The 13,714-nt window shown below is 30.6% G+C and overlaps 3 protein-coding genes across 7 annotated transcripts in view; 2 read left to right on the plus strand and 1 right to left on the minus strand.

Annotated features, from left to right (window-relative positions):
* The window catches only part of LOC112682388 (acetylcholine receptor subunit alpha-like), a 276,407-nt gene extending 275,025 nt beyond the window's left edge, over positions 1-1,382 (plus strand). For all 5 annotated transcript variants that reach the window (XR_003148507.1, XM_025552968.1, XM_025552970.1 and 2 more), the window contains one exon: positions 99-1,382. Coding sequence is in view for 1 of the 5 variants with exons in the window: in XM_025552970.1 (XP_025408755.1) it covers positions 99-138 (40 nt within the window). In the remaining 4 variants the exon portion in view is untranslated. The remainder of the gene's footprint in view (positions 1-98) is intronic.
* LOC112682390 (CCR4-NOT transcription complex subunit 1-like) overlaps positions 1-13,282 on the minus strand; it is a 50,614-nt gene extending 37,332 nt beyond the window's left edge. Inside the window, exons 1-3 of the mRNA XM_025552973.1 lie at positions 13,139-13,282; positions 12,665-12,929; positions 7,845-7,970 (exon numbers count right to left, since the gene is read on the minus strand). The gene's annotated coding sequence lies outside the window, so the exon portion shown is untranslated. The remainder of the gene's footprint in view (positions 1-7,844; positions 7,971-12,664; positions 12,930-13,138) is intronic.
* On the plus strand, positions 9,275-11,155 carry LOC112682300 (zinc finger MYM-type protein 1-like). The gene has a single exon (XM_025552841.1). The coding sequence runs from the start codon at positions 9,275-9,277 to the stop codon at positions 11,153-11,155; it is 1,881 nt and encodes a 626-aa protein (XP_025408626.1).
* Positions 13,283-13,714: the final 432 nt, after the last annotated feature.

Genomic DNA, 13,714 nt, shown 5'->3' on the forward strand with positions numbered 1-13,714 from the left:
CTGTTCTTATTGTTTCACCGCAACACACATCCCTGCATGTGTGCAATAGATGTTGTCTACGGGATTTATAATATACGCACGGTTATGTGTTGTTACAGGTACACGTCATACAGTCTGTCACAACGTGAAGCCACCTAAACACCCAACGACGTCATTGTTGTTGCAGTTGCTGTTGCAGCGGTTGTATAATAATAATAATATTAATAATAATTATAATAATTTGATGATGTTAACCAAAATATTGTTTTGTATGGTTAAATTGTATTGTGTATATTAAGTTTTGTTAAACTATTATAGCTACTGATGATAACGATTTCAAACGATGCCCAGTAACAGAGTAAATCACAAAACAACAACGATAATAATTATAATAATAATATCAATAATGATTTTCCGACGTTGGTCGTATATGTATATTATATAAGTTATCATTTACGCGTGTCCATCGTCGCCCTGTACAACAGTTATTAAACATGTTATAAAACATAATGCGCATAAAGTCAACAAATATAATACGTGCGCCGCGAAACGATGGGAATTACTATCGATGGCGTTGTAGATGATACATTATGTCTATGTATACAGGGTGTTTCGCTAACTCTTACCATTTCTAAAGGGATAATGGAAAAGTTACGTGAAATAAAATTACTCAATTAGTGGATTCTCGCGGGACGAGTACGCCGTACGAGAAATGCATGCGTGTTTTCAAATTTTAATAGAATAAACCTACCGCGCACGTAAAACATTACAATTTCGTTGATAACGGACGCGTTGTACGTAACCCACTAGCGATACATTGTTTCGTACGCGGTTTTTGTTTTTATTATTATTATAATTATTATAATTCTAACTGTTGTTATAATATTATTTAATATTATAGTTATATATATATACACTGTTGTCATTTTGTACGTACATGGTATGTAAATGCAAGAGGAATTATCATTTTTTTTTTTTATTTTTTTTTTAAATAGATCATGCGTAGAGTGCCTTAAAAATAATAATATTTTCTGTAGCCCATCTCGTGTTAGTAATAAATGCATAGTTTATTTATTCTAAACGTGTATAATGCATCGTTTTATTTTTTCACGTTAGATTCGAAATCGTTTGCGTTTTGTGTACACGATGTTTATTACCGGAGGAGAAGGGGGAGGGATAAATAACCGAACGTTATAGTGTACAGAAAAACTGCCAAAATACATTATAAAACGGACTGTACACGTGACGTGACCCTCTACATTGTTGCGTTCGTTGATGCGACACTATCAACAATAGTTATAATTTTGTTAAATAGATAATTTGTGTATGCCTAATAATATGTCGATCGTTTGTCCGTGTCGTTAAGTATAAAAATAATAAAAAATGTAACTAATGTTTACGAATTATTCTGTATTCATGGTTCGCAAAGGTTATTCGAGAATTTTTTTCGTTTTATTTTTCTCGTTTATACCCCTATATTTCGTTCGATTCATAAGAGCCGAACGTTTTTTACTTTTTTTAACGCACCCCGTAAACGCAACACGGTGAAATTGAATTTACCCTTATATTATTAACGATTGTAATGATATGCTCTCTCCAAAGTCAAATATCAAATCGCAGTATTACAAGTAATGATCCGATTATAGTATTACGTCATAATGCATGCTATTCGTCTAAAGTTGTATTATAAATTATTGAAACATCATCAAACATCGTTCGATTCGTTATTATTTTGTTCATTTTTGATCGCTCAACAAAACGAAACAATATTCATATATATAATGTGTATAGTTTAAAATTAAAATAAAGCTTAAAAATCATTCGAATGAATTACGTACGCGCCACTCAAACATGGTTCGTAATTATTTATACTTTCAATTGAAAGCTTAGTGTACTCGAAAACACACACACGTAGTAAGATTTTGTAAAATACGATCCGTTAAGCACAGTGTCGTAAATGTTACGTGAACACGACATTTTTATATGAATCAGCTGCGATTGAAATAACGGGAACCAAATTTGGAATTCCACATATAAATATATCTAAAAACCGGTGGAAAACGAAACACACTTATTATAAAACTATAATATAAAATTGTTATTGCTCAATGGCTATTTATTTACGGCGTACTTTGTTTATTGGTTTTTTATTTTTTCTAAATTCTTATTACTACTTACAATACGAACAACGTCCACGGATATAATACTCTTTAAAAGGCATAGCAATTAATATTATTGACGGTTCGATACCGCAAACCGTTGTGCCGGTCACGGCGGTTGTGTTTAAGTTGTAGTAGATTTAAAGCGTATAAGCCTTTCAATAATAATAAGTGAAACTGTATAGTTACATAGAACTATATAGCATAATGTAATATGATAATATTGTATAATATTGTAATGTGTTTAGGAGTCGCATGAATGACACTCGTTGTTTTTCTCACTCGTGTGCTTAATAATAAATATGAAAGTATGCATACTCGTATTTATATTTTATACAACATAAGATGCAATTATTATAACGGTTTGCGAACAAAAGTATAAAGTTTTCGATGTAATTATTATGTTATTATGTTGTGGTGTAGGAAAAGTCAAATAATAATATTGCGTAAGACATAATAATATTAATGTTAATTTTTTTTTCCGATTACAATAGACTGTGATGTGTACAATTTTGTTAGACTTATTTGTTTACGACTGTTTATTATTGTAATACATTCGTATAATCTAGAAGGAATAAAAAAATAAAAACGACAAAAAAACCGTATTACATATAGACACATAAACACGTATTTGTATTGTCTCTCGTGTATTATTGTGCATTTATTTTAATCCCCATATTTATTCCCCTGCATGTTACGATATTTAAGACAACGAGTCGAGGAAGAAATTCAAAAATAAAAATAAAACAAATCCAATTGTCAAAGGTAAGACAAAAATCTTCAGAAAAAAAGACTCTTTAACCCTTAACTTGACGAATATGTCTTTTAAGATAAACATTACAAATATAACGATTTCAGTGAAAATATAAAATAATTATAGACGGTTTTTATCCTCTATATTATTTGAAGTTATCATTATCATAATTGTTAACTTCATACAACTTTCCGCAACCTAAAACATCTGTTATGCTATAGATGAATATAGTTGTGATATCAGCCTTTATATTATTTTATTTTTTTGACTAATACTTAATGCACCAAGTCAAGAGTTAAAATTTTAAAGATGTTAGCTTATTACTTAAATAATTATTACTTAAATTATTTTTAAATAATTTATTTTAGATCAAACCAAAAACTATATACAACTTCAACTCGAAAATAAGTTGAATAACTAATTAATGTATTTTCAGTCAACTTACCAGGACGAAAATAGTTTTAGTGAGGCCCAACATCCTTACTCAATTCCAATATATGTTGTTATCTATTGGGCCAGATATAGATTAGTAGTAAAACATCAACCTCAAGTCAGTCCCTAACCTCAAATGTATTTTTTGAGTAATCATTTTATGATAAAAAATTCTAAATAATATTTTAATAGTATATAAAAAAAAATTAATAATTTTTAATTTATAAGTAAAATAATTGTTTTTTTCTTTAAATGGCTGATTATATAATTAAATTACAAGTTTTTTAGAAAAATACTGGAGAAATCAATGAGAAATTTTTTGAAAATCTAAAGGAGGCTTTTAATAAAAAAAAAAAAAGGTGAGAAACATTGATTAAGAATTTTTATGATTTTTTTCATTCGTGCCAAGTTTAGAGTGAAAAAAAAACAGTCATAATACGAGTATATCTGCAACGTAAACAGGTTATAGAAGTGAAACTTCCTCGACAACAGTCGTGATGATATCAAACTATTAATGTACAATCTACATTTACTGTCGTAGAGGTTTCATTTTTATTATTTGTCTTTGCAGAGAATTATTTAGTAATCAAAATGAGAAGATCTATAAAGGGAGGGAAACAGGGCCGGATTTAGACTTTCGGATGCCCTGGGTAAATCGATTTTTCGAAGCCCCTAGCTGTAAGAAACATTATCCATGTAGTAAAGGAAAAATTAAAAATTTGCATACTTGCCCGTTAAAATTATCTGCCTATACTTTTTTATTTCAAGTTTAAAATATCACTGTTCATGCTTCACAAATCACATATTTCTGTATGTATAATAATATCACAGTTTAATCAAATGTAATATACAGTAAATTCTAAATAGTTAGTAATAGTAAGTAATAAAAAAATAAATAAATTTTTATAAATATGGTAATTTTAGAAGTAATGAGTCTGACTTAAAAAAATTAGATGAACATTTGGTTTTCTTAATGTCACGCGCATTCGTGTGTACAGGTATAAAATAAAGGTACATAACGTAGGCCGCGCGCCGACGTCAGCCTACGTTACTATCAGTGTCTGCGTTTGCTGTCTCCTACAAAATGACGCGCATACGAGTATTAGTATAAAACGTGACGAATTTTCGCTGCATTCCTGTGTGCCGCGACCTTGAAAATTTACTCCCAGCGCGCGTATAGAAATTTCACTTCAAAAATAATACATGCTTTTCAAAAGCATTTTATTCTCATGGCGCACACTACAGAAAACTGGGTGTCATAACGTACGCGAGTAAAGAGAAATGTTAGAAACGAGAGAAAGAAAGAAGAGAAAAAAAAACTCTTTGAAGAACAATCTCCAGTCCAAGGTATATTATTGTGATACGGTTAACAAATCGCTTTCATTATTACGACAACTGCAGTGTTTTTGACAGAAAATCAAGCTAATCTTTCGGCTTTGTGAATAGGACTTTATATTATTTTAGATTGTTCCGTGGCACAGCGGCAAACCGATTGGTGTTTAAACGTTATTCCGTGTGCACTGCGCTCAAATATACATGCAAGTAATCCGAGAATACCGCAAAACTTTTGGAAAACATTATTGCCACCGGTGCGGTTATTAATAACAACGTTTTTTAAAAACTATATTTTCCTGTACATATACTATACGAGATAATTTATTTTGCACTTGATTACTTTATTAATTTGAATATTATAAAAACATTTTATTACTTTATTAACGTGAGCTGAATTTATTTTTAATATATTTTCTTTTTATTTAATATTTAGTTTTAATATAATAGAATTGCTTCTTGAAAAAAAATGCATAAGAATTCAGCGGTTTTGATGATAAACAGCAATAATTGTTATGGTAATAAAAATTACGCCAAATTTTTTATTACAATGGAATTTTGAAGTTTTCTACACAAAAATATACTTTCAATCAAAAACTCTGATATTAAAAAAAAAAAAAATCTATAAATAAATGTGCCTCTACCGCAGTGTGTACACACGTTTATGTAATACGTATTTAACGAGATGTAAATCACGATATGTTGGAGGAAGGAGGAATCGATTTCACGTGGATAACCCCATGAAAAACTAGTACTCGCGAGTGTAAAAAACTGAAAATATAGATTTATAAAATCAATTTATGAACCGCCTTCGTTTGACGTAAATTAGTGTTAGAATCACATCGACAGAAGGCACGTATTATATTATTAGTTTGTTTTTTTGCTCCAAACAAAAATTAAAGTCAATTTCGGGTCATCGTCGTTCGTTGGGGTTTCGTCGAAAAAATATATATTAGAATATCGGTATACTATATTAATACATTTACACTAAATTTCAGATAAGCTTTAGTATACTTTATAGTACCCAATAAACCCTTACTAAATCTATTCAGGCACCAAGGAAACATTCACTTTCTTAAAATAAATCGAATTGTACAAATTAATGAAATTTAAATATCATTTCGTATACCTGAATAATCTAAATACACCCCTTTAAATATTTGTAAGCAAATAACCATGTGGATTATTCTAAAACAATATAATAAAATAAAAAAATACATTTAAATTTTGTGTTCGATAAGGTCTGTTGAAGAAATATTTTTTTTAGTGCTTTTCGAATGATTTTTAGAAGCATGGGCATAGCTACTGATTTCAAACTTTCACGTCACTTGTATTGTTTCTTTTTGTTCTACATTCATATGCTTATTGTATCCGTTGTCGCAAATTGTAATGATGTCAAGTTTAAGACTGCGAGTTATAACGTCGATGGAATGATTTTGATCCGTTGATCGTTTTAGCTTCCTCTCAAGGTTTACCCATCCGTAAAATTAGTATAACGTACATGTTCGAATTTTCTCATCGTACGCGCGTCATTATTATTATTAGAATATTTATGAACAAACAACATCGGCACACGATATCATTGTAACTTATATTTGTATGTTTGGCTGTAGTAAATTCTAATTGACGTTGTCTGATAAAGTATCATGATAAGTACACTCCGTTATTTTTAACACACTAATTCGCATGACTGATCGTCATACCCTCAGCGTATTATTATTACGCCCATTTCGTTAGTTAATACCTGACACGTGCCGCGGGCGTCGTTTATATTGCATAAACAAACACCTCAACAATAGCAATGACAACGGGCTACAACTCGTTTGCGAAAAAATGCACAACTCGATTGCGTCAGGGGCGGATTCGGAGGGGGGCGAATGGGGCGATCTCTCCCCCTCCCCGTTCACCATAGCAGATTTTAGTTTCTGACGTAATTGCTTCAGAAGTAAATAGGGAAATCTTAAACCATTTTTTTTATCCTAAACTTATGCTGGTATTATGTTATCACTTGTATTTATTATTTGGTGATGTACTAATATCACAGTTATATACTATTATCAGTGGCGTAATTGTGGGGGGAAGGAGGGGAAGTGCCCCCTCTGACCATTTTTTTGAGAGATAAAGGTATAATTTTGCCCCCCCCCCCCAGATAATCCAACAGTACAAATAGCACTTTTTATTAATGAACTCTTATGGATATTATTTAACAATATTGGTACCTAGTACATGCTACAAATTACAATTTATGTTTATCTAAACCATAAAATGAGTAAAAAGACTTATGTAAAATCAAACAATTTGATATAGTGTATAAAATACATACAATAAAAATATGTTTTAACTGGCGAGGGGGAGGGGTGTCAGGGTTTTGATAATAATAAATATATTATATTGCCTCCCTTTGGTTTTTTCCCAGTTACGCCAATGACTATTATCATAATGTTAAATATTTGTAACCAAGTTATGTGTGTGTCGGTGTTTCCGAAACGTGATAACTGATAACGACCAACGTAAAAATCGTTCGGTACCTCCATAATCAACTTGTGCGAAAACGATATATCTATTTTCAGGTAAATGACTAGTTTCGTCGTGCGCAAACGAGTGGTCGATTTTCAGGTAAAAAATTTTGAAAGTGCGCAAACGAGTTGCAACGAAGACAACGCCGCGTCTAAGTAGATAATCGTATTAATGTAATGCGTCTGTTTGTGACTGCGCGATATCGCACTTATAGATACGTATACATCATTATCAACGAATAAAAATACTGAAAACACGTTCTTTTTTTTTTTACGATGACAAATTGTTTTTTTGGTGTTTTTTATACATCCACGACGTGCGTTTTGCGTGCACTGCTCATACATCGTAATTGCTGTAACGAATAAACAGTTTACGAACCAACAAACAGTTTTCCTGCGTAAAAAAATTGCTTAAAGTTGTATTGAATAATAATTAAATCGTCCAAGTTTTCTTCCTAACAAAATTATTTAATAGACATGTGGTGATGTAAACAACGCACCGCGAATCGTCGCAAGTTGTATACAATATTGTCAGTGGATAAGGGGAAATCCCATGTTCTAGAATATGCGATGATTATCCCACAGACATTTTTTTTAAAAAAATAAAGCTAAGAAAACAGGAACATTTTAAATTCAATTTTTTATAAATAATATATAAATTTATTTACTTACATAAAAATCAATATTTTTCATTGTTCAACGATAGAAGTGTATGAAAAACTTCGTAAAATAACTTTACTCAGATTATCAAGTAGATTGCATTCAGTAATCGACTGGTTTTCAAAAACTTTTAACAGTCTGTAATTTTTACAAACGTTTGTTAACGTAACTTTTGTGTGCACATAATGATGACTCCTTATATTTTTATTAATAATAATATGACATTTATTTATGTGAAAAAAAGTAATTGATGTAAAACGAAAAAAGTTATTAAAATCTTGAATTTTTTTTTTTTATTATACCGACATATGTGTAATTTATTAAGTTAATTTAAAATATATATATATAATATTTTAATACTTAATTCAAATCCTTAACTAACTATTTTAGGTTGCCTGAAAAAAAAGTATGATTTTAGCGAAAAAAGGAATTAACCAATTTACTAATTGGCAGAAAAGAGAAAGGTACATTTTTACGTAAACCGGCCGGTATCATAATAATATGCTTAATAGTAGTATTATTAAAGTACAATTTCTATGCTAAAGAAATTAATTTATTCGACTTCAAAATGTGTTTATTTTAATCCTTTTCGTGTACGAGTATTATGATATCATTCACATCAATGTTTCATTTTATAGTGTTTTCTCTTTATATTTTATTTCCAATATTTTATTTTTAGTATAATACAGGGTTTAAATCAAAGTAATAAATATTTTTTACTATTATGAGACATTTAAACGTTATAAGCAATTGAGCGTTAAACGTTATAAAAATTTAAACAATAAAAAAATTTTCCGTTTACTTTTATTGACAATCAAAACATTATGAACAATTTAGTGTTCTACATTTAGCGTTTTGCGTTATTTAAATTAGCATAAGATTTGAAAAGTTTTCAAATGTAGTATTTAGCAATCAATATTATGTAAAATAACATTACATAATTTAAATATTATATAATATATATATATATATATATATATATATATATATATATATATATATACAGGGCCGTATTTACGCCTAGGCCCGTGAGGCCCGGGCCTAGGGCGGCAAATTTTTTGGGGCGGCAAATTTTGTAAGAAATAAAAAAAGAATCATATGAATGCATGAAATATTTATATGATTTTTTTTTAGATATCTGTATGTAAAATATACGGGCGCATGAAACTGAAATGTCACTAACCCGAAATCAATTTTCTCGTAATGTGAGCTATAAAGATAAGATACCTACCTAGGTATATAATAATATAAGTTGTTCCTAAAAGTAATTACGATAAAAATATAATATATATAGAAATTGGCTAAAGATATTGTGTATCCACATCGCACACGACCACAATTCATTTCAGTTTATTGTTCGTCATTGTCGGGAGTGCATATTACAACATAATATATTTAATAAATAATAATTAATAATTTACAGTATTTAGCATTTTTTCACTATGAGTGACGGTCGTAAACGTTTTAGTGGTTCAGAGTATAAAAAGCGAGCCAAAGATAAAGAATATAAAGAGAGTAAAGTTCTAAATAAAATACCTAAACTAAGTACTTTCTTTAAACCTGCTACACCGTCTTCTTTGAATGCACCTGATAATGGTCAACAACATCAACATGATTTAGAAGAGATTGAAACGAGTAAGTGCGAATCGGATTTGGTCATTAATAATTTAACAACTTCTACTTTAAATATGGATCCGGCTACATTTTATATTGATTATAATGATCCGGCTAAATGGATTATTAATGATGTAACTCGCGATTATGTGGCAAAACACGGAATAAATCAAAATTTAAATGATGATTTTACATGTTCTAAACGTGAGTATCCTGACAAAAATAGATTTTTAAATAAATCATTATTTGTTAGAACACGTATAAATGGTGAAGTACAGTCACGACCATGGTTAGTGTTTTCGAAATCTACTGGTACAGTGTTTTGTGCACCATGTCGACTCTTTGGAAGTGCACATTTATCAACATTAGTAACTATTGGTTTTAATGATTGGAAAAATGCTGTACGAAAATTAAACGATCACGAAAATTCTATTCCTCATAAAACTTCAACAGTTGCATTAATCGAAAGGGGGAAAACTGCAGGTAAAATAAACCAAGAAATTGTTTTGCAATTAGAACAAGAAACCAATTATTGGCGAAATATTTTAAAAAGAATAGTTGCTACTGTACGTTCTTTAGTAATTCGAGGGTTACCATTGAGAGGCAGTGAAGAAAAATTTGGGTCGTATCATAGCGGTAATTTCATTATGACATTAGAGCTTTTAGCAGAATTTGATCCCTTTCTATCAGAGCATATTCGCCATTACGGTAAAATCGGTAGTGGTAATACATCGTATCTATCTTCACAGACATACGGAGAGTTTATACAAATTATGGCAGAAAAAATTACAAAACAAATAGTTGAAGAAGTCAAAGTTTCAAAGTATTTTTCGATAAGCGTTGATTCGACGCCCGACGTATCCCATGTTGATCAGTTGTCTTTTATCATAAGATACATTTCAAAAGATGGTACTCCTATAGAACGATTTTTAAAGTTTATTGCCAATACTGGGCATAAATCTGAACAACTTGCTGATGCAGTTTTTGATACACTTAATCAATATAATTTGGATATTAAAAATTGCCGCGGGCAGTCATACGATAATGCCAGTAACATGGCTGGTAAATACACTGGCCTTCAAGCCAGAATTAAAGAAGTTATTCCGTTGGCCATTTATGTCCCTTGCTCAGCACATTCCCTAAATCTTGTGGGGATATCTGCCGTGGATTGCTGTGAAAAATCGACAACATATTTTAGATATCTACAAGAATTATATAACTTTTTCACAGCATCTACCCATCGTTGGGAAATTTTACTATTTTATTTAAAAAAGTCTAAGTGTGTAAAAAGTTTGTCTCAAACCCGATGGTCAGCAAGATACGAAGCGGGTAAATCTTTATGTACTTCTTGGAGTGAAATTAAAAACGCTTTACAGGCTATTATTGACGATGCCAATGAAAAACCTGTAACAAAATTTGACGCTTCAGTTCTTTTGAAACCTTTTAATACTATAGAAATGTGCTTTATGACTGTTTTTTGGAATGAAGTATTAGAAAGGTTTCATATAGTTAATAAAAAACTTCAATCAGTTAATATTGAGTTAGGAATGATTGTTGAATTATATGGATCCTTAGAGCAGTACATATCTAGAATTAGAAATAATTTTGAAGAATATGAAGGAAAAGCTATACAAATATGCGGTGAAATGCAGTACAAAAAAGACAAGCGGAGAACTGTTAAGAGAAACGTCAATTCGACGAAACAATGAATGAAGTGATCACAGAAACAGGCAAGGAAGATTTCAGAATAAATGTATTCTTCGTTATATTGGATAAATTGAATGCTGAACTCGTAAGGCGAGGCAGTTCATATAAAAATTTATGTGTCAAGTTTGATTTTCTTACAAATATTTGTAGTTTTGACGAGGAAATAATTTCTGAAAAAACTAGGGCACTAATAGAACAATATCCTAATGATATTGAAGAATCATTTACAAATGAATGTCTTCATTTGCGTGATCATCTTTTTTTTAAATCTGATAAAAAAAGAAACGCCCAAGAACTTTGTAAGATGTTGTATACAAATGATTTAATAGATATTTATCCGAACGTCACAACAGCGTTACGTATGTATTTGTGCACGTTTGCAACAAATTGTACAGCAGAGCGGTCGTTTTCAGCATTGAAAAGAGTAAAATCGCATCTTCGTTCAACTTTGGAGTCAGATAGATTAAACGCGACATCAATACTACACATAGAATCTGAGATGCTTCGAAGTATAAATTATGATGATATAATCGACGATTTCGCGTCTAAAAAAGTTCGTCGTAAAATGTTATAGATAACATAGGTTATGATTAGGTATAAGTTTAACTATTAAGTATTACTAGGTATAAGATTAAAGATTATTAAGATTATTTTAAGATTAAGATTCAAAATGTATACTGATAATGCCTAATTAGGATTTATAATTATTATTTGTTTTGTTTATAATGACTATTGACCTAATTTCTTTAAAATGAAATAAATTTATTTGTAATAATTACAATTTTTTTTTCTTGGGGTAGAGGCGGCATATTTAAAAGGGCCTAGGGCGGCACTTGTTCTAAATCCGGCCCTGTATATATATATACATTACACCTTTGACCAGTGATGTATCGGTAAATATATTTGTGGGTATACGTACCAAAAAAATTTGGAAATTAATCCTAAAATAAATTTTCTCGCTTCGCTCGTCAATTGTTTTCTTTCGATACGTTCGAAAACATTTAATTAATCCTTTTTAATTACATGTTTATAACTTCTATTAAGACTATAAATTATAACACAAGATATACATTTGCAGTGCGTTACAAATTGCATGATGCAGATTTAAGAACCATGGACTGAATGTCCACATTCCATACTATTTTATTCAATGTTATTCACTACATTTCACAAAATACATTGAACACAGCGTACACTGTAATATTCAACAAATAAATATTTCAATCAATTTCATGGTTCATGACAATTTTTTCCAATGAACTATTAAATTAACTATTATATTAAATTATTATTTTAGTTTTTTTTATTTTCGAATTATTTTAGAAGCGTATACCCGTAAAATAATGATTTACATTAGATGTTCGCCGAAAATTTGCTGATGGATATACGCCGTATACCCATGCGTATACGTACCAATACACCCTTGCCTTTAACGATATTTTCTTTTTGTAATTCTCATAACTTATAAATAAAGCAATCATAGTTGTTGTACAACAATAAAATGCACATACCATGTGTAAAATATGTACGTATTGTCAATTCATAACTTATGTATGGTGTATTACTAATGTTTTATCAGTGTTCACCGAAATTATTTTTGATGAGGCAGACCATACGGGTTCCGCGCCGACAACATCCGACGTATAATTTCAGAGGGTGGCTACTAGTTAGTTGCGTCCCGAGGCAAAAATTTCTTCCCAATTGCTGCCCAAGTTATTTTGGGGTATGTACGAATTGCGGTCCAAGTTTTTTTTTGGGTTATATACGAATTGCGGCCTGAAATTTGAAATTAAATTCATTTAATTATGTAAATTTAAATTTAAAAAACTTCATTTTTCTTCACATTTATTAAATACTGCAGGTAGGTTAAAAATGAAGTTTTGTTTTTATTTAAACATTTTGACACTGGTATAACCATATATGATATTTTTTAAGATTAAAAAGTTTTTTTGACATTGAAATCTGATATAAAAACGTTTTGGTACCCTGGTATAGTATCACTGGATGTGATTGTATACGGTGTTTGTACTTGTACTCCGGTATGACTGTACGTTTCAGCGTGTGTTTTATTATAACGGCACTGTAGTTGTAAATCGTGCAACCATAATAATTTTGCCTACGGTGAAGCTTTCGGCTACCGCTGCGGTAACTAGTAATAATTATGTCATTATGACCTTGTATAAGGTGTGCGAAAAAAAAATTCACCGGTAAACGCCACGCACCCGGTCGCACAAACAAAGGTTCGCACACATACACCACTCACTCGTTCATGTGTTTATTTACATATTTAAATACATGTCACACGTTATTTACACAGCCGGTGTATAAAAAATGTGTGCTCACTACTTATACAGTAAAGAGACCGCGGCCGCGGCGTTTTAACTCGTGTGTGTGTACAGGATGTTGCACGAGGATTTACGAATAATCGCCAAGATTACTCCACCGGAGTGCAATGATATCACGCGTTTGACATGTTAGCAGTGTTTTACCGTAATTAATACATGTCAATCATTACGGGCAGGCGTATTGCAATTATATATTATATCTATCATTGTAACACA

Source organism: Sipha flava, unplaced genomic scaffold (genome assembly GCF_003268045.1).
Source record: "Sipha flava isolate LNK unplaced genomic scaffold, YSA_version1 202_pilon_pilon, whole genome shotgun sequence".
NCBI lineage: Eukaryota > Metazoa > Arthropoda > Insecta > Hemiptera > Aphididae > Sipha > Sipha flava.